A 26,283-nucleotide genomic window follows, 5' to 3' on the forward strand; every position below is an offset into this window, starting at 1 on the left:
CAGATCTGAGGGAGGGAATGACATGGGACTTGTGCTGTGTGTCTGAAGAGACGGTGGACACCTGTGTGCGTAGATGGACATGAGTGTAGATGGATGTGGGTGGGGCCCTCAGCAGCCCACGACTCCTAAGATGAACATGGGCCTGGGTTCCACTTCCTCCCGAAAGCCTCCCCTGAACGCTTCCTCACATTTCCTCCCGGTGAATCCCTATGTCTAAACTGAAGTTCCCCCTGAACTCAGCCTCTCTTCTACACTCAGGCTACGGTCCATACAGAGTGGGAGCCTCCTCACCAATGATAGCCTCCTTCAGGCTGGACTCCACAGGCAGGATATTCTTCTCCACCAGCTCCATGGGGCCAGGCCTCTGTGCAATCTTTTCATTGAGGTCATCAGCCAGCCTGGCTCTCTTCAGCTTCAGCTGCTTGGCCTGGAGCGAAGGCTCAGCCGAGGTCTCTACATGGAAAAGAAGGGGGTTCAGAGAGATGGGAGGAAAGGTCCCAGATTCCTGGCCTAGGGCCCTTAGAGCCACAGGAGCTGACAGGAGCAGAGTGGGAACCACGCCCAGGCAGGAGTGTAGCCTGGCTTCCAGGGTCGCTGGGCAATTCTAGCCGGGCTTGACCTGAACAGCTTCTGAGGCGGGGCTGCACAGCCACAACACCAGAGCAAGAACTGCTCTGCTCCACTCAGACCTGGGCCACCAAGGCAAACTGTTCTTTGTCCTGGCTCTCGGTGGCTTCAGTGGCAAAATGTGGGGTTCTGACTTGAGAAGGTCTCCTTGAGGCTCCCAATGACCCCCAAACTAAGCAAACTAAAATAGGCACATACGTGGTACTCTCTGGAGCCCAACTTCTCCTTTCAAACACTATAGAAAATGAATCCTATAGCTAACCACAGGAACGAAAAGTATAGCTGGGTGAGTATGGCTGCCATCATAGGTGCTTAGGTAATACCAGTGGGGGAGTGAGTGAGCAAGTGAAACCCAAACAAACTGCAGTGTTTGGGAGAGAAAGGGGCTCCATCCCAGCAGATAGAGACCATGACCATGCTATCCCAGTGGGTGGTGGACCCAGAAGGGTCATGTTAGGCCGGGCGTGGTGGCGCATGCCTTTAATCCCAGCACTCGGGAGGCAGAGGCAGGTGGATCTCTGAGTTCAAGGCCAGCCTGGTCTACAAAGTGAGTTCCAGGACAGCCAGGGCTACACAGAGAAACCCTGTCTTGAAAAACCAAAAAAAAAAAAAAAAAAAAAAAACCAAAAAAAAAAAAAGGGTCATGGCAACCCAGGCTTCTCACGAACTCCCGTAAGACAGTAACAGCCACACACGTGTCTGACTGTAAAGCCAACAGTTGGCTCTGCTAGCAGAAGATGGACAAGAGCAGAGAGTGGGAGGGCACAGAACTACAATGCACGTGCAGCGGGGAGGTACAACTCACACACCTTCCAGAATGTGCATCCTGACCAGCTCTGCTCTCTCGGGCCGGGAACGGATCTTCCGTTTCAAATAGTCCTCGGTCTGTGGAAAAGCGCACCAAGAAACTCTCAAGGCTGGGACAGAAGCTTATGAGTGGACAGGACCACAAAACATGATTTGGCTGTAGTGGCTGCCACTGTCCACCTCAGCAGCTTGGTGACTGCAGGGTCCTGAGGCAAGGCGGATATCAAAGTACACATCAGCTTGCAGCTGCATCTCTCAGGCCACCGCTGTATGTATTTAAAACTTAATACTTACACTACTTAAAATCAGAAAACAAGACAGTCACCTATTTCATGTCAGCAGAGCAGTGAGTCTGCTGTCTCCAGCCCTTCTTTCATGGAGTTTGGTTCTGCAGAGGAGTAATCACTGTGGATGCAATTTTATGTCCTGTTTCAAAAACCTCGCATTGCGTGATCTCAAGAGTCTTTTCAATTCAGTCTGAATGACTGCCAAATGCAATACTAATTTTGATACATGGTGTCAGAGCTCTAGTTCCTTAAAGTCCCATGTCCTCATTTCTGCATTCATCAGATGCTGGGAGAACTACACCACTCCCTCAGCAGCACCGAGCCCCCGCCGCTGAAGGCTAATTCTGAGGCTCCTCGCCTCTGCAACGGCCTACGAAAGGAGAGGACAGGATGGGCCAGGGTCGGAAAGAAGTTACTGTGGCACATCATTTACAGCAGAGATCAGCCTGGTTCTCATGCTGCTGGCTGTGGCCCCAGGACCCTGTGGCCTGAGCCTAAAGATGCAGAAAGCAGCTGCGGGGTCTGGGTACATCAGCCCATCTGTAGCGAGCAGAGGGCAGGTGCTGGGAGAACCCACCAGAGAGGCTACTCCCATTCAAATACACCTCTCGTCTCAATGGGTCTGAGTCATGGCTTTTATAACAAACAGTCAATCTTCCAGGGATGTCCACTGGCTCGGGCCTGGCTACCCACAAGCTACTAAGGAGAACCAGTCTGCTCCTGGTGCAGAAGGTAAAGAAAGGACTTTTAGCTGATGCCACTGAAGGCAGGCACTGCTGGGGCTGGAAAACACAAGCAGCTGATGGTCACCCAAAGCTGCATCCAAGAGCTCCTGTGGGACCTGGGCCGCAGCCACCAGGGATGCGTCTCCCGAGATGCTGTCTGAACTGGAGTCACAGACGTGGGGAGCTGTGGCATGACTGGGATCGCATGCGGAGCTTTCCCGCCGCACACGCGCAGGCCACGCTCTTACTCAGATGCAGAACTAACAACTTTTCTCATTGCTATCACTGAGTAAGGCAAGCTATGCTGCGACCAGTCCAATACACTCACTTTTCATATCTAATTAAGACAGTTCAGTGCATGCTTAACTATTAAGCCCAGTATTGTAATTTTGACATCATCTGTGAACAGATGTGCAAGATATGCACTTGTTAGATGAATATATTTACCGCATGTGAGGAAATAAAATTATTTTGCATATATAACCAAACATATATATGGTTATATACATATATACATATACATGGTTGCTGAAATGGACTTTAGTGTGATCCCCAGGACCTGCATGATGAAAGGAGAGAACTCTTTTTTTTTTTTTTTTTTTTTTTTTTAAAAGATTTATTTATTTATTATATATAAGTACACTGTAGCTGTCTTCAGACACACCAGAAGAGGGCGTCAGATCTCGTTACGGATGGTTGTGAGCCACCATGTGGTTGCTGGGATTTGAACTCCAGACCTTTGGAAGAGCAGTCGGGTGCTCTTACCCACTGAGCCATCTCACCAGCCCAGGAGAGAACTCTTGTAAGTTGTTTTCTGATCTCGAGTGCGCGCGCGCGCGCACACACACACACACACACACACACACACACACACACACACGAAATGTAATAAGTCTGGGCTCCACAGACCTAGGTTTGAGTTCCAGCTTTACTGCTTTCTAGCTGGACAGATTAGCTAGCTTCTGCTGCATCTAGAAACCATGGTGTACACCAGGAGGTGAGTGGAGCACACGCCTTTAATCCTAACACTCAGGAGGCAGGCGGATCTCTGAGTTGGAGGCCAGCCTGGTCTAAAGAGTGAGTTCCAGGACAGCCAGGGCTACACAGAGAAACCTTGTCTCAAAAACCAAACCAAACCAAAAACCAAGGACAGCTGCATCTAACTTGTGAGGGTTCCTGTGTGGATAAATACAAAATGAGCTCAACCTCACACCCTCACACACACACACACACACACACACACACACACACACACACAGCTATGCTCAGTAAGACAGTGGTGTCTAACCAGGGCCCACTGTACTCGGAGCTAATCTGCCTGGCTGCAAATGCTGACCTTACTCCCCGCTGGGCCTTCTCTGTCTCCAAGCAAATGGAAGTAAGCAAGCAAATGGTTTGTTACTGCTTCTGTTTCTCAGTTTCCCACCCTGATTTCCGCTCTTCCTACTCCCTAAGAGTTAATCTTGATTTTCTATAGAGAAAAAAGCAGTCCAGTGGGGGCACTAGGGGAACCATAAGCTGCTCCCTCCCCGTCTCCACCCACAGCAAGCACAGGACATTGCTGGGGAGGGGGGAGTAGAGGGAACTGAAAAGGAGGGGACAAGGCTGCAACTACAGTGCTTCAGCAGAAAGTGTGGCTTTTGCACGCCAGGTCTGCTTTACAAGGGCAGAAGTGGATGCTGGCTGCTTTGGGGCAGGTGGAGATGGAGGTTCCCTGGAGCCCATAGGCTGTGGGCAGTGTGCTCTCGAGTGGAGCAGCCATGGGCAGGACTGGTGCAGATCACCTACGTGAGCCTAAATGGAGTCGGTGGAGGGAAGATGAGACGTCTTTAGGCCAGGTTTGGGGAGGGAGCTCTGGTGACCTTCACAAGGCCTCCAAGGTACTAAAAAGAGAGTCTCACTCTGTCTATATTCTACCAGGGAGAGTGGCTGGGGGGGGGAGGGGAGAAACAGGAAAGGCCAAGGTTTTATAGTAGAAACCTAGAGTAGAGCTACAAGGTGAGGGCTGACCCCAAAGCTGTGCTAGACTGGAAGGAAACGCAGTTGGCTGGTGCTGACGGTGTACTCTGCAGGTCGGGGGTGGGGGGTGGGGGTGAGGAGGGAGCCTTACCCTGGCCCGCTCCAGGCTTCTTCTCTGCTCATGAAATGCAGCGGGGCTTTTCAAAGCTGTTGAGAAAAGAACCATAAAAGAATTACATTTAGAGACTGAGGCTAGCTCTGTGCTGGAGTGCCTGCATGGCACAGGCAAGCCCCTGGGCTCAGTCCCAGAACCAAAACCCCAAACAGCAGCAGAACCCACCTCCTAGTGACACTCCATGTACAGCACTACCACTGCAGGCGAGAAATGCCACCTGGCACCCAACAAGCATGTGTCTTTATGGCTGGTCACTCTGAGACCCCTGGGGACAGCAGGACCTCTTGACCTTTGGCTCAGTGCTACACCATTCTCCATCCCACCAGTTAGCTCCATGACTGCCTGGCTTGGGCAGATCTGTGAGCTGCACCCACCACACTTTTTCTGTCTTATTAGAAATTGCAGTGGCCACATAGGGAGGTGAAAGCAGAGGCCCGACCCCTCACAGGGCAGCATCTTTGCTCAGCCGGGACTAACGGCTTGGTTAGAATGACTCTCAGGTTTATCTTTGAGAACTATGAAAATTTCAGTCATTGTTGGCTGACCCTCGTGAAAGCTGGGTCCCATTCTGGGGTCTGCTGAGCTTCTGTCACTAATGGTAAGCCCGGCCACAGCTCCTCTGCAAATGCAGCATGAGCACTCCAAGTCTCTTGTAAGGCGACACATGACAACTTAAGACGCCGGGGAGGACAGGGGGCGTGTGGCTCCCTTCGCTAGGGAGCAATGGCAGTAGGTGAGAAGCATGTGAGGCTGTGGTCGGTTTCAGTTCTGCTGCCCAAGGCTGCAGACAGTGTGAGACTGTGTGCAAAGATAACCTTCCAGGCCTGTGGTGGGAGCCACTAAAAGTAGCAAGACACAGATAGGACCTATCCTGCCTGGCCTCTGTGCTTCCGCCCCTCCATTCCCAGGGGTGGGCCTCCTGGGAGCATGCTCAGAGGAGCTTCACCATCCTGGCAGCAGTTTTGTTTAGATTAAAGACAATGTTAAAAATAGTAATAATAGGAGAGAAAACGGTAAGGCCATGTGAGCCCTTCCATTTTCTGACAGCAGGGGGAGCTCTAGACTCAGCAGACACCCTCAAGACAAACCAGTACAGGTTCTCTCCTCAACCTGCACAGCTAGAGAACCCATTCAGGGAACCGCCCAGGCTGCCCCAAGGGAAGGAAGCCCGCCCTCATTCCTGGTTCCACTGTGCAAGAATGCACTGGACCAAAGTTGGCTTTCAGGGCCTGGAAGCAGGAGTGTGGTCTGAGAGTGACAGGCTAGCACCACTCCCTCCCACAACGCTGGGACAACAAGCCCACAGGAGCATGCCCCATCTCTCTCACACAACACAGGAGCATGCCACATCTCTCTCTCTCTCTCTCTCACACAACACAGGAGCATGCCACATCTCTCTCTCTCACAACACAGGAGCATGCCACATCTCTCTCTCTCACATAACACAGGAGCATGCCACATCTCTCTCTCTCACACAACACAGGAGCATGCCACATCTCTCTCCTTCTCACAACACAGGAGCATGCCACATCTCTCTCTCACACAACACAAGAGCATGCCACATCTCTCTCTCTCTCACAACACAGGAGTATGCCACATCTCTCTCTCACACAACAGAGCCGCCCTATAGTCACTCATTCAGTAAGCTGCTATCGGGTGTCTGTAAGAGGGTTCTATGTGGTCAGCAAGAGGGCTCTGTACTATAGCTTGAAACCTCAGGTTAACTGTCAGGTCCTAGAGTTCAGATTCAGAGTTAGAAACCTGGAAAAGTTCCTGTGTTGAAGGATCTGAGTCCCATTACAGGGTCCTAACAACTCTTGGGACAATTCAGCTTATGACTACTTTTTTGGAGACTGAGACTCTGCCCACCTCCTGGAACAAAGACTCCCATCACTGGGGCTAGAGAGATGGCTCAGCAGTTACTTCAGGCAGCTCGTGATAGTCGATCACCCCAGCTTCAGGGGACCCAATGTCCCTGCTACTAGCTTCTGAGGCATCTACATGCATGTACACGCATCTACACACACAAACTCCCTCTCCCTTTCTCTCCCTTATTAATTAATTTTTCCAAACAGGGTTTCTCTGTTTAGCCATGGCCACACTGGGAATAGCTCTGTAGTCCAGGCTGGCCTTGAACTCAGAGATCTACTTGGCTTTGCCTCCCAAGTGCTGCAATTAAAGGTGTGCGCCACCACTGCCCAGCCAACTCTATTTTGAAAGAATCAGGCTGAGTGCGGTGATGCACACCTTTTATCCCAGCACTCGGGAGGCAGAGGCAGGAGGGTCTCTACGAGTTCTAGGGCAGCTTGGTCTACAATGAGTTCCAGGATAGTCAAGGTTATGTAGAGAGACCCTGCCAACATACTAATAAATAAGAACAAAACCCAAAAAGCACGCACCCACTGTCTCATGGGATGCACTGCTGCCACAAGCGCGGCTTAGCCAAGTCACTAGCTTATTCTCTCGGGCTGGCTGGGCCTGGCTGCAGACACAGATGATTGTCTAAGCCCTGGCTACCTGAACATCCTATCCTTGCAACCCCAGGGGTAATGACAAACCCGGCTTCCGGAAGCATGTCTCACAGCACAGACAGCCTGACACAGGGGTGGTTCATCTTTATGTACCAATGACAGCTGCCACCACTGCATGACGGTGAGAGGTCAAAGGGCCATGGTGGATACAGATTCTGAACCCACTGACCTAAGGGCATCTCTCACTCCAGCAAGACAGAAAATGATACCCACTGAATGCTTGCTTATATGGCAGGGATTGGGTCAGATTGGGTTTGTTGTTTTTGGTTTTGTTTTCCCAGATGTGGTCTCAATGAATTCTTTTTTTTTTTTTTTTGCTGCATACATGACTTACAGTTGTCTATCCTTTTTTTTTTTTTCAGTTTTTTTTAATTAGGTATTTTCCTCATTTACATTTTCAATGCTATCCCAAAGGTCCCCCATACCCACCCCCCCAATCCCCTACCCACCCACTCCCCCTTTTTGGCCCTGGCGTTCCCCTGTACTGGGGCATATAAAGTTTGCAAGTCCAATGGGCCTCTCTTTGCAGTGATGGCCGACTAGGCCATCTTTTGATACATATGCTCAATGAATTCTTGTGGCCTAAGCTACATTCAAACTCAGGACGATCTTCGGCCTCAGCTCAAAAGTGCTGGGGTCACAGGCTGTAGCACCGTGCCCAGCTGCTAGCTCAGATATTCGAACACGCTAGCTAATTTAGCATTTTACCTAAGGAGGGCTGCAGAGAAGGCTTGTTGAGTAGAGCACTTGCCACGCATGTGTAAGTCCAGCCTTCAACACCCATGTGAGTGCAGGCCTATGAGCACTCTCTAACCGCAGTGCCCTATGGTGAGCTGGGGGGTAGAGACAGGAGAGGCTCACAGGCCGGGTGGCCTGGTGCACAGTGGCAAACAAGAGGTAATCTTGCTTCCAGGTGAGTGGCTCTCAGCCTGTGGGTCATAACTGACCCCCTTGGGGGATGTTGAAAACTCTTTCACAGGGGTCTCCTAATATTTACAAAACAGTTCATAACAGAAGCAAAATTACAGTTATGAAGCAGCAATGGAAATGGTTTTATGGCTGTGGGTTGCAACACGAGAAACTGAATTAAAGGGCCACAGCATCAGAAGGGTTAGGAGCCACTGCTCCAGGTGAAAGGGGAGGCCAATGCATGAGGTTGTCCTCTCGTGTGTACCTGCACACACAGGAGCACACATGCCTGCGATAGGTAATGTTCCATTTAATAGGCTCAGAAGAGTTAGAAAAAACTAGAAACTAGAAAATGGTTACAACCTAATTCTGTTATTCTGAAGAGAGGTCTTTCTGCTTCTCTGACTTAGTTTCTCAACTTCTTCAAAAAAACAAAGAACTTCGATTGGTGCAGGGTGAAGGTGGGGTGTTATGTCAAGGTTGCACCAATCAGATGTACTAGTTAGATGTAGACCTGACTGTGGGCCACGTGGAAAGGCAGGCTTGACCACAGCCACAAGCAAGGGTACAGGCACACAGAAGAAGGACTTACAGACCCATCTGAGAGACTCCAGGGCTTTCAGACCCAGAAGACTGTAGCGTGAAAACTAGGGCTTGCTCACTGTGGAGCAGCCGTACACTAGACAGGCCAGGATGGATGAGGCGAGGGCAGAAGAGTGAGGAATGACCCGGAGAACTCACGATAGCAATGACAAAGTCCTATCCGTTTATAACAACGACATCTTGGTCCCTAAGGACCGTTCCAGTTTTATATGATGAAACCAACACTGGCTGAGCAGCAGTGACCATGGAGGGTGGATCCCTCCCAGGCAGTCATCCGCCTCCCCTTCTTCCTTCAACTAACACTGTGCAGCATGTTGGTCCTTTGGCCCATGGCAGCCTAGCTAAGGTTGCTCTCTCTCTCTGCCATTCTGAATTCTACTTCCTGACAACAGGCGTGGCCCTTTCAATCGCCCTTTCTGCCAGGCAGGCGGAGGAGAGGGCAACCGCTCCTCCTTCAGGCCTGTGAGGACTTCCAGCCACCATGTACCAGGCCCACGTGGGAGGGGTCAGAGTCCCTGGGGTTGAGGCTGGGCAGCTATTGTGTTTGTCCAGCCAGCTTTGTTAAAGCACACTAGAGTGTGACTTGGTGACGGAGAAGTAAGATGATGCAGGTAAAGCCCCAGGCTTTCTTGATGTAGGATCAAGTGGCACAGGAGAGCCCAAATCACCGACCTTCCTTCCATGGCAAGGAGACTAGACACAGGGAGGTAGAGAAAAGCTAAGATGGGTTTAAAAATCCTGGCCTTTGGTAGTCAGAAAGCACAGACTAAGTGTCCAGCCAGGAGGGATGCGCTCATCGTGGGGTCTATCCCTCCCTCCTTGCTGTCTTAAAGCTTTGCTGGGAAGGTCCAGGACATTACTCATCCCAAGTTCATGTTCTCAGAACTCCAGGAAGGCAGTCTCTGTGTGGAGAAGGCCCTTATGACCCATGTAGACACCAGAGTGTTAGGAATACATATTTCTGGTGGCAAGGGGCAGCTCTTGACCCGTTCTCCCCCCTAGGGACCTAGTGACCCTCTGAGCAAAGGCAAGTGTGCGGCTCTGTCAGAGCAGGAAGGGTAGAGATGTTTCAGACACCACCCGACACACTGGCCAAGAGCTGTGGCGTTCCTCATCACACAGCTTCAGTCTGAGACTGGGCTCCACACCAGTTGGCTGCAACCAGTTGATACTCTGGGCCTTCTTGCTAGCACCTGTTTTCTTCCTCTCTGACAAGCTAGCTGCCTTAAATGAGCACATGTGTGAATTAAGCAAGTAAAAGAGCTCTGATTTCCACTTTCTCAAGAATACACCATGGAACCACTATAGGCAGACTCAGGAGCTGTATTCAAGGTACCTCCAAGGCTCTCTGTTCATGAGCTGAAACAGGAAGGGTATAACCAGCGCCTGGAACCAGTTCAAGATTTACTGAAGCATCCCGGCTAGAGAGCCTCCCCCCCCCCCACCCCCCCGGAAGTTCTAGGGATGCTCTTCATCACTGACAGCTCTTAGCCACCAAGTTTAGTCCCTCAGTCCCCACTGACCCTCCCACCTTGTGTCTGTCTGTGTGAGGGTGGCCTGGGTCTCTCCACAGATGCTGACATTAAGGGGAAAGACAATGGCTGTTGGGCTCCGGTCACACTTTGGGCTCACTGACAACTCTGTAGGCAGGAGCTGTAAGCTGTGACTATCACACATTAGGACACCTTCTGCTTTCAGCCTTTTTTCCTAGTTGTGATTGTTAGGCTTTTAGTTCTTATTCTTTCTAAAAATATTTTTATTTTATGTGTATGGGTGTACCCTGCATGTAGGTCTGTGTCCCATTTGCATGTAGCACCCTTGGAGGCCAGAAGAAGGTGTCATATCCTGGGACTGGAACTACAGATGGTTGCAAGCAGCCATGTAGATGCTGGGAATTAAACACCAGTCCTCTGGAAGAGCCGCTGATGCTCTTAACAGCTAAGCTCTTTCTCCAGCCCCTTTAATTTTTGTTCTAAAAATTACATTTATTTTTAAACTTATTGTGTGTGTCAGTTTGGTCCTTCTAACTTGTGAGTCCAGGGATTGAACAGGTCATGAGATTTGGTGACAAGCGCTTTTACTCATGGAGACATCTCCTAGTCTCCATGGTTAGTATTGCTAACTTGAAATAATCTAGAATCACTTGGAAAGATTCTTAATGAGAGGTTGTCTACAAGGTTGGCCTGTGAGGGCCTCTCCTGGGGGGTGGAGTCTCTTGATTACGTTAACTGAGTTGGGAAGCCCTGCCCACTGTGGGTGGTAGCATCCTTAGGCAGGGGATCCTGAGCTTCATCAGAGTAGAGCAAATGAGCAGAGTGCAGGCACGCATGCTTCAGGACTGTAGATGCTGTGGGGCTCCAACCACAAACAATGGTAACTCTGTTCTGGGACTGCGAGCTCCAGGAATCCTCCCCACCCCATGGCATTTTATGACTTCATCATTTTCTCTAAATTGGCAATATGACAGAAGAGAGACTTGAGCTTTAAGCTTGAGCAAATACACAGGTGCAGCTTCCTGTTTTACTACTCCTTCCTTTCTTGAAGAGGCCGCACAGAGGAGAAGGGTCACTGGGTAATCAACCTCTGCCCTGAGGAAACTGAATCACACACACATCTCCGGGGAGTTATCTTTTCAGAACTGCTACAGACGCTGCACAAAGCCACTGAGAGACAGGCAAGGCAGGCGCCTTGGGGATGGGGATGTGGAGGCTCAGGCTCAGGCTCGCGCTCTCTCTCTCTCTCTCTCTCTCTCTCTCTCTCTCTCTCTCTCTCTCTCTCTCTCTCTCTCTCATGCAGCAGCAAAGTCCCCTCTGCCATCAACTCTTAAATCCTCTGAACAGAGTGTGTTCTGTTTCCTCTCAGGGGATGACAGAACAGCACTATTCTCCACAAAGTAGACCCAGAAGCCACGCATTTCCCCAATGCAGCTCAAGACAAGGGCACCCCAGTAGAGTTCAGGGGTCTCTAGAGACTTGGGCTCCAACAAGTCTTATTCTTGGTGGGTTGGCAATTTTGATACCGTAGAAATTTGGACTGTTTCACCAGTCCAAAGGACAAACAGAAGTTAGAAAGTGGGTGGTTTATCGATGCTTGTCCCCCCCACAGTCCTCAGTGATGAACAGCACATGAGGAAGGACTGTACCAACCTTCTCAATAGCTTTCTGACTTGAAGTTTCAACTCTGAGACATGGAGCATCTGCCTTTGACATTTGCCAGCCCACTGACTGCCAAGGGTGACATTTCAATTGCACTGACTTCATGGCTAAAGAGTTCCAATTCTTGGGAGTCAAAGAGTCAGGCTGGGTATGAAGTACTGACAAATAAATCTGGTCTTTTTGCTGTTTTCCTTGTACCCTGGCTACACCCCAGTCCTACTGAGGCAGATCCCACCTCTTGCTGCCTGGGCTCAGGGGTGTGGCCATCACAGCTATAGGCCTTCCACCCAGCAGGGGAAGAAGAGAAAACCTTGGGATGGATACAGGAAACAGAAAGGGCCCTTCCCTCATAGTCTACAGAAGGGCAGAGGCTGGCTGCAGCGCTATCATGTAAGAGCCAACACAAGCACCGAGCAGATGCTTCTGGGATCCTGTCCCAGGCAGAGGAGATTCCCTTGAGGCACAGCAGGCACCGGGGCAGCTCTGAAGGCCTGGAAACCATGCAGGGGACTGCAGGTGCTTGCTTAGACAGCTGTCCAGTCAGAGGTATGCAACACTCAAGAGGCATCCATAGACATTAAGCACTCCTGACTTAATACGAGCTTCCGTGACCCAAGCAAAAAGCAGCCTTCCCGCCTCTCAGAGCAGCAGACATGGACAGCAATCTGGAAGACCAAAACCAATAATTGCTCTCACCTCTACCTCCTGAAACCCGACTTCCTGACCTCGGCAATCACAGGACCTCAATTGGATGCTGTTTCAGTTTTCAAGAGAAGCCCCTTCCCTGCCCTTTCTTTCTCAGACGCTCGCAGCTTTGCCCTTATGCAGCACAGGGTGATCTTGAGTGCCTCGTCCTGCCTCCACCTCCTGAGGGCTGGGTGACAGGCATCTGCGACCTCACCTAGTTTATGTGCTGCTGGGGGCTCAACTCAAGGATTCACACATGGCAGGCAAGTACTTTACCAACTGAGCTACAGCCCCAGCCCCTTCAAGTATTTCAGACTTGAAACTTCCTGTGTGTGTAAGTACCACTATCAAGTGTTTCCTTCAGGAATCAACAGCAGGTCTAGAGCTAGACAAGCTGGGCTAATTGTGCCTCTGTTTCTAAGAGACAGTGAAACTGAGGGCAAGCTATGTAATTCCGAGGCTTCGATCCTCATCCACTATACCACACGCAGTGAGTAAAGCACTCTGCCATCCATCCACTCCGCTGGGTTAAGGTGAAGGCATGGTTACTGCTTCAGTCTCTTCCCTTCTTACCCACTGGAAAGAAACAGCCTGTGTGTGAAGGAACCCGAGTGCTAACTGGGCCTGAGCTCCACTCTGCCCCTGTGTCCAGTTGACAGTGTATGAGTATGACTATCAAAATACTTCAGCAAAGGCCATTACTCAGAGTCATGTCAACAGCTCTAGGGCCTGACTATGACAATAGGAACAGTAAGTTCATGAGAATCAAAGACAAGCTTCAGTTAGAAGGAACCATGCATCTAGGGCAAGCAAGGTCCACCCCAAGTCATGAAGCTTCAACACGTATCCTGTTTTGATATGCAAGCTTGACACCACCCTTGTTTTGGTACCTGGCTGTCACTCCCACCCAGACCAGCATAAAAGCCAACTACCACAAAGGAAAGCCGAGGGTGCAGGAGATGGCTCAGTTGGTCGGCAAAGTGCTTCTGAGAATGTTAATCCAATCTCTGGAACATACATTCAAAACACAGGCTGGATGTCGTAGTTCCTGCTTGTGACCCAGGGCTGGGAGACAGGCGGCCCTGGGGCCTAAGGGACTGCACTTCTGCCCTCCACACACATCCTGCATGCACAGAAAGGACTGCAGGAAGCAGAGCTCTGAGTGGCAGACTGCTCGGGAAGCTCCCCCACCCTCCTAGGAGAGGGGTACACAGGCTAGTACACACAAATGTCAAAGATATGGCACTCGAAGGGTTAAAACACCAGGGCCAAGGACTTTGAGTCTGATTGCTATGGCCTAGGAGTGTTTTCCAGGGGTCCTCAGCCTGTGCTACTACCAGGAAGTGATAAACCCTTTAGGAGGGCTTTGCCGAGGATAAGGCTCCCGCTTCCTTCCTTCCCTTCCCAGCTGATGAGCTGAGCAGGAGGCTCGCTGTGCACTCTCACCACTGCCCGCTGTCTCCACAGGCCAGGCAGCCCTGGTTGGTCTCCAGAGCCATGACGCTGGCCATTCTTCCAGAAGACTCAGACTTGGTCCCCAGCACAGACATGCTGACTCAACCGTCTGAACTCCCTGGGGGCTCTGATACCCTTTTTCAGTTTTCATGGGGACCAGGCACACATGTGGCACATGGGCATACATGCAGGCAAATACATATACACATTAAAACAGACGATGAGCAAAACTGACATTTTAGAAATTGATTATTTTAGTATTGTGTTATGGTAACAGAATATGATCAACACACTGGTTTTCCAGGTGTCCTTTTGATAGACATGCAGTAACATTTGTGTGCGCATACACATATGCACATATGAATGTGGAGGTCAAAGGTTGACATCTGATATTTTCTTCAACCACTCTGCAGCTTATGATTTTAATTGTTTTATTACTAAAAACTCAAGATGTATTTCTATTTGTGTGAATACACACACAGGTTCGAGCTTGCAAGTATGTACACACACACACACACACACACACACACGCACCTGAGAGGGCAGAAGAGGGTTTTGGAGCCCCTGGGATAAAGTTACTGGTGGTGGAGTCACCCATCATGAGTGCTGCAGCCTTAACCCTGGTCCTCTACAAGAACAGCAAGCACTCTTAACCACTCACCCACATCTCTGGCACATTTTAAATTTTCATTTTCCTTTTATACTTTACATATTTTGTGTATTGTGTGTGTGATGGGGGTACACACTCCATGGTGCATGTGTAAAAGTCACAGGGTAACTATCTGTGTTTCTCTGCTTCTATCACGTAGGTCTTAGGGATCAAACACAGGTGACCAGCTTGGCAGCCTGATGTCCCTCCACCTTCTTCCTTTAGATAGTGTCTCTCATTAGATCTTGATGGACAAGGACCCTCCAGTGTCCACTCTCCAGGCTGAGTCTATAGGCACATGTCACCATAGTCTGCTTTTTAAGAGTGCTGGGCCCTTATGGTCGCCACAGGTGTTTACTTGTGATTTTCATGTCATTCTGCAGCCAAAGGCCTTCGACTGTCCTATTGCTCCACCACGCCTTCCTTGGTAAAGTCCAAAACAGTTTTAAAAAAGAGAGACTTAGCGGGCTGGTGAGATGGCTCAGTGGGTAAGAGCACCCAACTGCTCTTCTGAAGGTCCTGAGTTCAAATCCGAGCAACCACATGGTGGCTCACAATCATCCAGAAGGAGATCTGACGCCCTCTTCTGGAGTGTCTGAAGACAGCTACAGTGTACTTACATATAATAAATAAATAAATAAATAAATAAATAAATAAATCTTTTTAAAAAAAGAGAGAGAGAGAGACTTAGCCATGCATGGTGGCAAGCAATTGGGAAGCTGAGAGAGAATGATCTGATAGTTGGAAAGGAACCTCAAAAACAACAATACATGCAACACACACACACACAGGCACACACATACACAGTGCACACACACACACACACACACACACACACACACACACACACACACACACACAGGCACACACAGGCACACAGAGGCATCCCCTGTCATATGCCCCAGGGCTCGGCTTGGCACATGGTGAGTTCTGTCTTTTATCTATGTGTGGTACTGAGGATGCTGGCAAGCACCTACCACTGAGCTATAACATTAACAAAGTAGCCAACAGACAGCTTCACAGTCTTCTCTGCTCCCTTTAGCATCTTTTGGGTTTTGTTGGGTTTTGTTCTCAGATGCAGTCCTGACCAGCCTGGAATGCATTATGTAGGCCAAGCATGCTATACCTCACTCATTATTACCTTGAAAAATATTGTCCTTTATACCTCAAATATTAACAAAAATTATGAAAAGCAACGCCACCCTCCTGTTCTTTTAAAAAGATATTAAAATTATATTAAAAATGTCATCAAAAAGATTACTTGGAAGCCACTCCTGACAACGCACACCTTTAATTCCAGTAGTAGGGAGGCAAACGCAGGCGCATCACTACAAGTTTGAGGCTAGCCTGGTCTACATGGCAATTTCTAGGCCAGGGTGTCACAAAACCAAAGATGAGTTGGAGGCCAGTGAGACGGCTCATGGGAAAACGCACTTGCGGCTAAGCCAGACTAGCAGAGTCTCGTCTCTAAGACGCACATGGTGGAAGAGAACCAACTCCTCCACGTGCTCTGACCTCCCCACACTGACACACACATATCCACCCAGACGCACTCACTCACAAAATAAATAACTCTGTTTATGTGAAAGGTCTTTCTCTCTTCCTCTGGCTGTTCTGGAACTCATCTGTACACTAGGCTGGTCTCACAGAGATCCACCTGCCTCTGGCTCCTGAGTGCTTTGATTAAAGGTGTGTGCTACCATGCCTGGCCAATAAACAAATGATAATTTTAAGAAGACTTTCTCTACCCTATCCAACAGGGCTCGTTGTTGTTGTTTGTCTCCATTCAGGCACACAATGAACTCCAGACTACTATTTTAGGCCTTGGAGCAACTGGCCCAGGAGGGCCTCTATGCCAGTCAGTGAGGGACACACACCCTGGAACAGCAGGAGGAGAAACAAGGACTCCACTGTCTATCAAGAGTGCAGCTGAAACTTCTAGGAGCCATGGGCCCAGCTGGTTTTCCTGAGCGGAAAGCAAGCATCCCAGGAACCACGTGCCCACACGCCAAATACGTACCCACATGCCAAACACATGCCAAACTCATGCCCACATGCCAAACACATGCCACATGCCAAACACACTTCTCTCTGGGCTTCAAATCTAGGGGTCAGTCCAGCCTCATTCCTGAAATACAAAACAACCCCCTGTGTCCCCCCCCAAAAACACGCTAGAGCTATAACTATAGTTAAACAATCACATTCCTGTGGAAAGGACACGTCATCTCATAGGTTTCTTTTCGTTAACAAAAAAACCAAAAAACAAACAAACAAAAAAACCCAAAAAACAAAAAACAAAAAAAAAAACAAGAGGATGAAGAAGAGGAGTTGGAGGAAGGAAGAGAGGGAAGGGAAAAGAAAGGGACAGGGTGGGGTGGACAAACCGAGAGCATCTCTTCAGCCAAAATCACTTCTGTATCTGAGAGGGCAAATGGGCTGTGCTGAGGTTCTGAGAGGCCCACAAGCAGCTGGAGCCTAAGGCAACCAGAACTACCCGCCAGCAAAAGTTGTGCTGGAGGTGGGGTGCTTTCTAAGCTCCTTCTGGAAAGGGTAGATGTTGGCCAAACCTCTGGTTAATAGGGTAGCAATTCTGAGACTAACATAAAAGTATCCTTCTGAATAGACTTGGGCAAATGGACCGCAGAAGCCTAGACAGACAAGGGTCTGCCCTTCCCTGGCCCACACAATGGCACTAATCTGTGAAGTATCTATTGAGACAGAATGTCCTACAGTATCAGCATTCCCAGGCTGGAGACTTGGTTCACCAGCTAGGAGCCCTTGCTCTTGCAGAAGACCTGGGTTGATGCCTGGTATCCACATGGCCACTCACAACTGCCTGCAGGGAATGCAATGCTTTCTTTTGACCTTTGTGGGTACCAGGCATACATGTGGTACACTTACATATATGCATACAAAGCACTAACACACACAATAAAATAAATGTAAAAACAAAACAACCACCACCCTTAGCTTTGCACAGTGGCAGTATCTTAGCCAATGAGACTCATCCGAGGCGCGATTATTGCTAATTGAAAACTCGCCCCCCCAAAAAAAACCTTTAGAAAACAAACAAACATTTCTTTGAAACCTACAACTTTATCACCTTAGTCTTTTGTAGGAAACGAGCATAGCCCACTGTCCCCGAGTGCACCCCTGGGATGGCAAGGCTTGCTTTAGTCCACCTCCCCTCGCCCCCACTCACAAAAAAAGAATTTAACTTGAGTGGAAAAGGGGACGTGGAATGAATCCTACTGCTCCGAAGGATGACTTGTAAACTTTTGTCAAACTAAGATATCTCTTCAGGGTCAGACGAACAGGAACTCTTTTTTTTTTTTTTTTTTTTTGGTTTTTCGAGACAGGGTTTCTCTGTATGCCTTGGCTGTCCTGGAACTCACTTTGTAGGCCAGGCTGGCCTCGAACTTAGAAATCCGCCTGCCTCTGCCTTCCGAGTGCTGCGATTAAAGGAGTGCGCCACCACGCCCCCGCAAACAGGAACTCTTTAGCAAGTACAAAATGACTGCTTAGACTAGCTATGGGCGCTAAGTGTGCAAACTGCCTCTGTATAGACTAGGTAGCCAACATCCTTAGTTCAAGATGAACAACAGGGTCAAACTGCAACTGGGGGACTAGAAAGCAAAGGTGGGTCAGAGTTCACTCGGAGCTTTAGGACCCACTGCCGGCAACCACTCTTTGGAGGGCAGGACTTACATGGAGACCTAAAGCCACTCAGCCCGCTGGTGGACCCAGTCACTCCTCTGCTTATCAGTGTACCTGAGCACCTCTGAGGCTGCCTCTGGATGACACTAACTAGCTGTCCTCACACTCCTCAATTCTAACCAATCAGACACGAGTCACCAATGGCCCTGGCTAGCCAGGGGTTAAAATGTAAAGACAAGGTACAAGGTGGCTTTCAGGTAAAGGCATTTTCTGCCAAGCTTGACGACCTAAGTTCATTCCTGGGATTTGCATGAAGGAGAGAAATGATTCTTGAAATCAACACACACACAGAAACACACACACTCATATCACACACACACACACACACACACACACACACACACACACATACACATAACAGACACACACACACACGCATTCACATCACAGACGAAACACACACACATATTCATATCACAGACACACACACACACAAAGAAACACACACACATTCATATCACAGACACACACACAAAGAAACACACACACACATATTCATATCACAGACACACATACAAAGAAACACATACACATTCACATCACAGACACACACACACATTCACATCACAGACACACACATTCACATCACAGACACACACACACATTTACATCACAGACACACACACACATTCACATCACAGACACACACACACATTCACATCACAGACACACACACACATTCACATCACAGACACACACACATTCACATCACAGACACACACACACATTCACATCACAGACACACACATTCACATCACAGACACACACACACATTCACATCACAGACACACACACACATTCACATCACAGACACACACACACATTCACATCATAGACACACACACACACATTCATATCACAGACACACACACATTCACATCACAGACACACACACACACCACACACATTCATATCACAGACACACACACACACACACGAAACATATACATACACATTCACATCACACACACACACCACACACACACATTCACATCACAGACACACACACATTCATATCACAGACACACACACAAAGACACACACACACCACACACACACAGAAACATACACACACACATTCACATCACACACACAGAAACATACATACACACATTCACATCACAGACACACACACACACACACACACACACACACACAAATAAAGGACAGGGTTCAGCTAGGGACAGAGCTAAGGAGGAAGAATGTTTGCCCAGCATGAAGACCTGGGTTTGATTTTCAGCACCAAGAAATGAAAGGAAGGAAGAGAAGCAGGGAGAGAGAAAAGCCAAGCTCAGGAGGGCCAGGCGAAGCCCCCAGAGCCCTAAGGACAACGAGGTATTCCTTCTCTGGTGTGCTGAAGCATCAAGGTTGCTTGGTACCAGCTCGTGATGACAGATAGACAGGCGGCTGCAGCACCAGAAAAGCCCCTCTGCTCACTGTTGAGAAGTCTGGCTGGAACAGGCCAAGAAGGAAAGACAGTGGCTCTACTCTTACACCCAGGAACTCCCAGGCATTCCTTATCAGGTCAGGACAGCATCCACACCTGCCTTTGGAAAGTGTCATGCCTCTGACAGCTGGCCTGTCAGAACACCTCCTCATCTCTGACCTTCACCCTGTGTGTGTATCAGTCAGCATGGGGGTGGAAAACAAAGGGTCCTACGCACAGCCAGCCTCTAAGTCTCTTTTCCTGATCACAAGGGCATTCCTGGCTCTGCACTGAAAGATCCGCTTGCTTCCTGCATGTGCCATCTTCCCTCTTCTTCAGAAGCTCTAGATAAAGTTCAGAGCCTAGACTGCGTGGGTCTCTACATTCTGGGACTCTCTATTTGATGAGTTTTAAGTGGTGTTATATTTGAGACATGATGGGAGTCAAGGACACTGGGAAATGGCCCTGCTTAGAGTACATTGGAAACCAGCTCCACATGCGTACCTGAGACACACAATCAGAGAACATGAGCCGCAGAGAAAGCTATGTGGGAACTGGAGGAGTTTAATCCCTTAGTCCCCACCCCCACCCCCCCCAAGGCTGTGCTCAGTGCTGAGCAGAACACAGAAGAGAACAACCGTAATGGGAAGGAGCCACCAAAGCACACCACGTCCCACAGACTTGCTGTCCCAGCTGAGTGGAGCAGCTTGGCCGACATGGGAACTACAAGGGAGTGTTCTGAGAAATGAATAAGCTAGGTTGACTTTTCCTTTCCATGGTCATAAAAGATTGAAGGTATAAACCGGAAATAAAATATAGCCCCAGGGACTTTGCTCCTTTCTCTGGCTTTGCATGCTTGCTTGCTTGCTTCTGAGTTGTCCACCTAATCTAAATACAAGGACCCTGTGGAGAGCCCTCAGGCCACCCCGACAGACTGCAGGGGGCGCTGTAGGGTAGGTGTGACTTCTCACTGCTGGCTGCCACTGGCTGTGTCTCCCTTAAAAGTCTTGCGGTGAAGGTGAGGAGAGCAGTGAGCACCAGCATGGTAGAGGGAGCGCCCGCGTGGTAGAGAGTGATGGGGGCAGGCAGGGCGGCACTGAGGTAGGCACTGGTGAGAGGGGCGCCTCACTCCTGACACTTGCCTACACTTCACTTCTCCTCACCATCTTTTTTGCTCCCTTTCCTCTGAGAGAAGCTGAAAGCCAGCACTTTCCATAGGGAAATGCTCCTGGAGGGGAGACACTCTCAAGGAGAAGCTGAGTGTCCCCAGTCCACAGAGCCAACCCAAACATGCAGTTAGGTGTCTAGGACAGCTGAAACCTGGGGCCCGGCAAGACGGGAGAGATTACTGACGGTATTTCAAATGCTGTGACCGTAATTCTAGCTAGTTTGTTAGTTAACACACACACACCCTACTTTGCAATCGGCTGTCTTCATTCATCTAGGGTGAGGTACTGGGAGACAGAGACACAAATAAGTGACATTCTTCAGGAAGCTGAAGGTACACACTGACAAGTGCAATTTCTGAGCACCACACTAAAGAAGTGGCAAGCAGGGAGCCATGACTGCTCAGTTCTCCCCTAGTGATCCCAGTATAACATGGAAGTTATGAAGAAGAATGTGGGGATATGGGCATTCTACTCCTGCATAACCTACCTCCTGACCCTGAACCTCCTACAGCCCTAAAAAACGAGGCTCTCAAAATTAGTGCTGCCTTACAGCAGCTGCTATGCATCTGCGCGCAGGCGACTGCAGCAACCCAAACTCTGGCTGCTGTAATGTATGAGGGGCTTCGCAGACACTAAACAGATATGCCATTTGTGAAGGGGTCTAGGAGGATGGGACTGGATCCTTGATGAGGCCCGCAGACCGTAAAGCACACTGCTGCCCTACCAATAACACTACCACAGAATCTACTGCAGCGGCCAACAGAGGTCAGGCTGGGTGGGAATCGTGCTCTGGAGGTTCACAGACCACAAAGAACAGCAGGGGGGGGGGTGTCACACCATAGAGAGGGGCAGGGAACAAAAGGTTAGCACACAACACAAATCAAACGCCACCCTCAGCCATTAGAAGCCTTGGTGGCTTCCTACAAACCAACACTCACTCTCTCCGTGGTGCCTCACTCTAGGCTCAGTACACTCAGCACTGGCTTTTCTGATATGCTTTTTCTGTTTTGTTTGTCTTTTGTTGTTGCTGTGATATAGCCTCACATTATAACCCAGTCTGGCCTTGAACTCCTGCCTCAGCCTCCCAAATGATGAAACTATAGGAATGAGTTTGCCGGTTTATCCAAAGTGTCTCCAACTTTTTTGTTTTGTTTTTTGTTTGTTTGGTTGGTTGGTTTTTCGAGACAGGGTTTCTCTGTATAGCCCTGGCTGTCCTGGAGCTCACTTTGTAGACCAGGCTAGCCTCGAACTCAGAGATCCACCTGCCTCTGCCTCCCGAGTGCTGGGATTAAAGGCGTGCGCCACCACGCCCGGCTGTGTCTCCAACTTTTTCCTGTTAACTGTAAACACATCCACCACCATTAATTTACTACATCACACTTACTAAGAGGTGTAATATTATCTTCTTCCTTTGTCTCCACTTCCTCCCTCCACTCTTGCAGGGGCAGATTCACTGTAGCTGCACACATGATTCCTCTGAGTGAGTGGCCAACAACATGGATGGCAGCGGGGCAACGGGACAGTGGGCAGTAACATGTGGGGGAGACCATGAAACATCATGACAGCAGATGCTGCTGGGGTGTGTGTGTGTGTGTGTGTGTGTGCGCTCTCTCGCTGTCTTCCTCCTCAGGGTGGAGCCGAGTGGTGACGACATACCACCAGGGGACGGAAGCTTGTATGATCTGCTGAGAACTCATGAAGACATGTCAGAAGAGCAAGACCCTGGTTCTAGCCTTCACTGTCTACGGTGCTCTTAGTATTCAAAACAGGCTTTCTTGTCTCTAACAGAGTCTAAGGCGTGGTTTCACTTCTACCCCAGGGATGCAGACACTGGCCCAGTGTCAGAACAGCTCACCAACAGCTCCATCCAGGCATACACACACGCGTATCCGCCATGGGTGCCTCACAGCTCTAAAATAAACTGTAGTTCACTGACGGTACCTGTCTGCAAGGGGAGAGGAGAGGTTTCTTCCTAACAGCTGAGCACAGAGGTGAAGTGGATGTGAACAGAGCAGCCCCTGCTCCTCCCATGAAGGGATGCTGGGAACCCAGGAAAGAGGCAATTCAAAGGCACGGGGCTATCTGCCGACCTGCTGGAAGCCTAGCACTGCTTGTTTCACTGAACATGATGAATCTGGGCAATTGACAACCTGTTCCATCCATCAAGGACTCCTGATGGAAAAGTAAGAGGCGGGTAAGACTGGAACGAGACCCCTGACCCCTGCTCTGTAGGGTGCTCCTATGCCACCGAGGAGCCAAGCCAACCCAAGGAGCAAGTGTACAAACACCGAGAGACACTTACGCGGCATGATCCCTTGGCTCACCAGTTCCTCCCGGGTCCGCCGCTGCTGGAGCTTCAACTGCAGCACTGCATGGTGGCAAGAAGAGAAGACAGATGCAGGTTAGTCAGCCATTCCACCTCAGCAGACACATTCTCAAATGCAGCAAAGTCTAAAAGGTAGCCTATGGTATGAAAGGAGGATCCCAAACTGCAACTGTGGGTAACTGCAGAAGTGGCCTGACACAGCAGGGTTTCCGCATTCTGCTGTGGGCGGCAAGAGGAAGTTGCGAAGAGTCTTGCAGGGTGATAACAATCCACAAACTACCAGTCTTGCCTCTTGCTTAAACCTTACAGAACTCAGCCTTCCTCCTGGGACTGAGAAACACCAACCAGTTCTAAGCTCAAAGAAAGTCTAATGGGGCCAGCGCCCAGCACAAAGAGCTGTATAAGTTCTAAGTGTTTGCACATAGCATGTTGAACAAATGCACTCTGCACAGAGACCACAATCTAAAAAGTATGGCTACTTTCACACACACCACATTCCTCTAGACTACAAGGTATCTTGCCGTCCACATGCTTCTGTTTTCACACAGGGCTTTCTCTGCTGAGAGGAGACACCCAAGAGCTACGACTTAGTGTACATCGGGCTAGTGGAGACAGGTGTCGCTCCTAGCTCTGTTTGGCAACACTGCTCAATGAAACAACAGGGATCTTTATCAAATTAAACATCAACCATCTTTACAACTATACACTACTCAAAGGATCAACTAGCATAGCTGTGGTTACGATGCTAAGAAAATGTCTAGGGAGGGTTAGGAGGATCCCAGAGCCCACAGCAAGTCCCCTTCTGTCTAACAGGTTTCAACTGCAGGGCCCTGAAAGTCATATCTGAGGGTAACCTACAAATACTAGGAACAGTGGTGTACTAACACGGGCCTTTTCTACGCAGCGATTTTTAGAGGCACCCAAGGATGGGAGGACGCTGGCTGGGCTCTTGCCTACGCTTCAAGGTCACAGGAACAAGCAGAACTTCTCTTTCTCTCAAAATTATGATTTATGTTCCAAGTTCCTTTCCCTGTCCTGTTAGCAAGCTTGCTTGCCTCCTTCTGCTCTTATGTCACATCAGGCTGCAATGGGGACTTCCAGGCACGATTCCCTAGGGTGAGACACCCCAACGAGAATGTTAAATTTTACTCTTCCTTAAGTACCATGGACTTTCCCTCACCTTTAAAATTTCATTTTTGCTTGAAAATGTCCACTCTCTTTTTCTTTTTCTCTTCTTCTCTATATTCTCCACTATATTCAGAATTACGTTGGGTCACCTAAGCTACTTTACCTGAACAGTGATGTTGGGTGCTGTGCGTGGTTACCTCTGAATATCCCCCCTGCTAATTTACAAACTCCTATAAATTTAATTAAAAAAAAAAAAGTCTTATTAAGCCAAGCATGGTGGCTCATACCTATATTCTCCCAGCCTTTGGAGGCTGAGGCAAAGGACAGTTAAAATTTTCACATCAGCCTGGGGTTGCTACAAAGTAAAAGTCTGTCTCAAAAAAGAAAAAATGTTATTTGTATTTTATTATAGCAGGCATTTAATGACAGGAATTAGGGGCAGCTACTCAGAAGACTAAGGCAGGAGGATCAAAAATTCAAAGCCTACCTTGGCTATAAAAATTGAATTGGCATACATCTTTAATTCCAGCACTCAGGAGGCAGAGGCAGAGAGATCTCTGAGTTGCAGGCTAGCCTGGTGTACAAAGTGAGTTCCAGGAGAGCCAGGGCTACACAGAGAAACCCTGTCTTGAGAGAGGGAGAGAGGGAGGGAAGAAAGAAGGGAGGGAGAGAGAAGGAGAGGGGGAGAGAGAGAGAACCAAACTGACTCTCAAGATGTTGAGAGTTTGGAAATCTAACAAAGAGGCGATTTTTTTTAAAACAAATTAACATTGCTTAAAATAAAGCCCTAATTAAATAGGTAAAAGCAACAACCATTTCAGTGGCTGATATTTATAGCATGTGCTTTGTACCAGACCCTATCCTACATACCTTTGGTGTGTGTGTGTGTCTGTGTGTGTGTGTCTGTGTGTGTGTGTGTGTGTCTGTCTGTGTGTGCTGTTTTGTGACAATGGGGATCAAACTCCGGGCCCTGTGCACGCCAGGCGAATGCTCACTGAGCTACCTTTCAGCCCTGTGCATTTGTGCTCTAAAATCCTAAGGAGATTGGTAGTGTTTGTCCCACCTTACAGGTTAGGAAAGTGGGGCCTACAGAGACCAATTCACCTTGTTTGTCTCAGTAATGGGGGCGGAACAAAAACTGAACCCAAACAATCTGATGTCACAACCTGAGCTCCAGCTGTTTCTCCCAAGGTTTTCTGCAAGTCAGCTCTGCCGAGATACCAGGCCTCCTGGGTTCATTATCTGGTGCGGAGGGAAACCGCTGGCTCAGATTAGGGTCAGAGGAGATGAGGTAATCTACTTCAGTGGGGGAATCTGCCTGGGAGCTGGACTGCAGCGTTAACACAAACACCAGCAGCACAGCACTAAGATGCAGCCGGCGAGGAGCCACCGCGTTTGTACTGTTGCTTCTGTGCTCGGTGACTGGTGTGCTTTTAATGTATTTAATCACCCCACTCCACGGCCCGATGGCTAAGGGGTCATAGCTAATACACGCAAGGCCCTCAGTTTTTTTTTTTTTTTTTTTAATTAGGTATTTTCATCATTTACATTTCCAATGCTATCCCAAAAGTCCCCCATACCCAATCCCCCCCCACTCCCCTACCCACCCACTCCCCCTTTTTGGCCCTGGCATTCCCCTGTACTGAGGCATATAAAGTTTGCAAGTCCAATGGACCTCTCTTTCCAGTGATGGCCGACTAGGCCATCTTTTGATACATATGCAGCTAGGCCCTCAGTTTTAACCTCGGCACTGACAAAGAAGGTGGGCAGCTCTACAAAGATAGCTGTGATCACCATCTCCGTTCTCAAAGAAGAAAATTAGAGCCTGTTCTAGTTAGAACGGTTTTTGTTTTGTGCCACAAAGATGAAGAGAACAGAAGCTGGTTCAGCTGGTTCGAGCCTGCTCTATAGTTTTCAGGTGTGCGCTCTTAGCATCAACGCCTACTCA

General features: G+C 49.1%; 1 protein-coding gene and 1 pseudogene across 2 annotated transcripts in view; one reads left to right on the forward strand and one right to left on the reverse strand.

The window, feature by feature from the left end:
• Mrtfa (myocardin related transcription factor A) overlaps positions 1–26,283 on the reverse strand; it is a 178,456-nt gene that overhangs the window by 9,825 nt on the left and 142,348 nt on the right. For both annotated transcript variants that reach the window (NM_001082536.2, NM_153049.3), the window contains 4 exons: positions 23,184–23,249; positions 4,557–4,612; positions 1,437–1,512; positions 292–453 (listed from right to left, as the gene is read on the reverse strand). In NM_001082536.2, the coding sequence (NP_001076005.2) occupies positions 292–453; positions 1,437–1,512; positions 4,557–4,612; positions 23,184–23,249 (360 nt within the window). The remainder of the gene's footprint in view (positions 1–291; positions 454–1,436; positions 1,513–4,556; positions 4,613–23,183; positions 23,250–26,283) is intronic.
• Positions 17,538–17,688, forward strand: Gm25131 (annotated as a pseudogene).

The sequence above is a fragment of the Mus musculus genome, chromosome 15 (genome assembly GCF_000001635.26).
Source record: "Mus musculus strain C57BL/6J chromosome 15, GRCm38.p6 C57BL/6J".
NCBI classification, from domain to species: domain Eukaryota; kingdom Metazoa; phylum Chordata; class Mammalia; order Rodentia; family Muridae; genus Mus; species Mus musculus.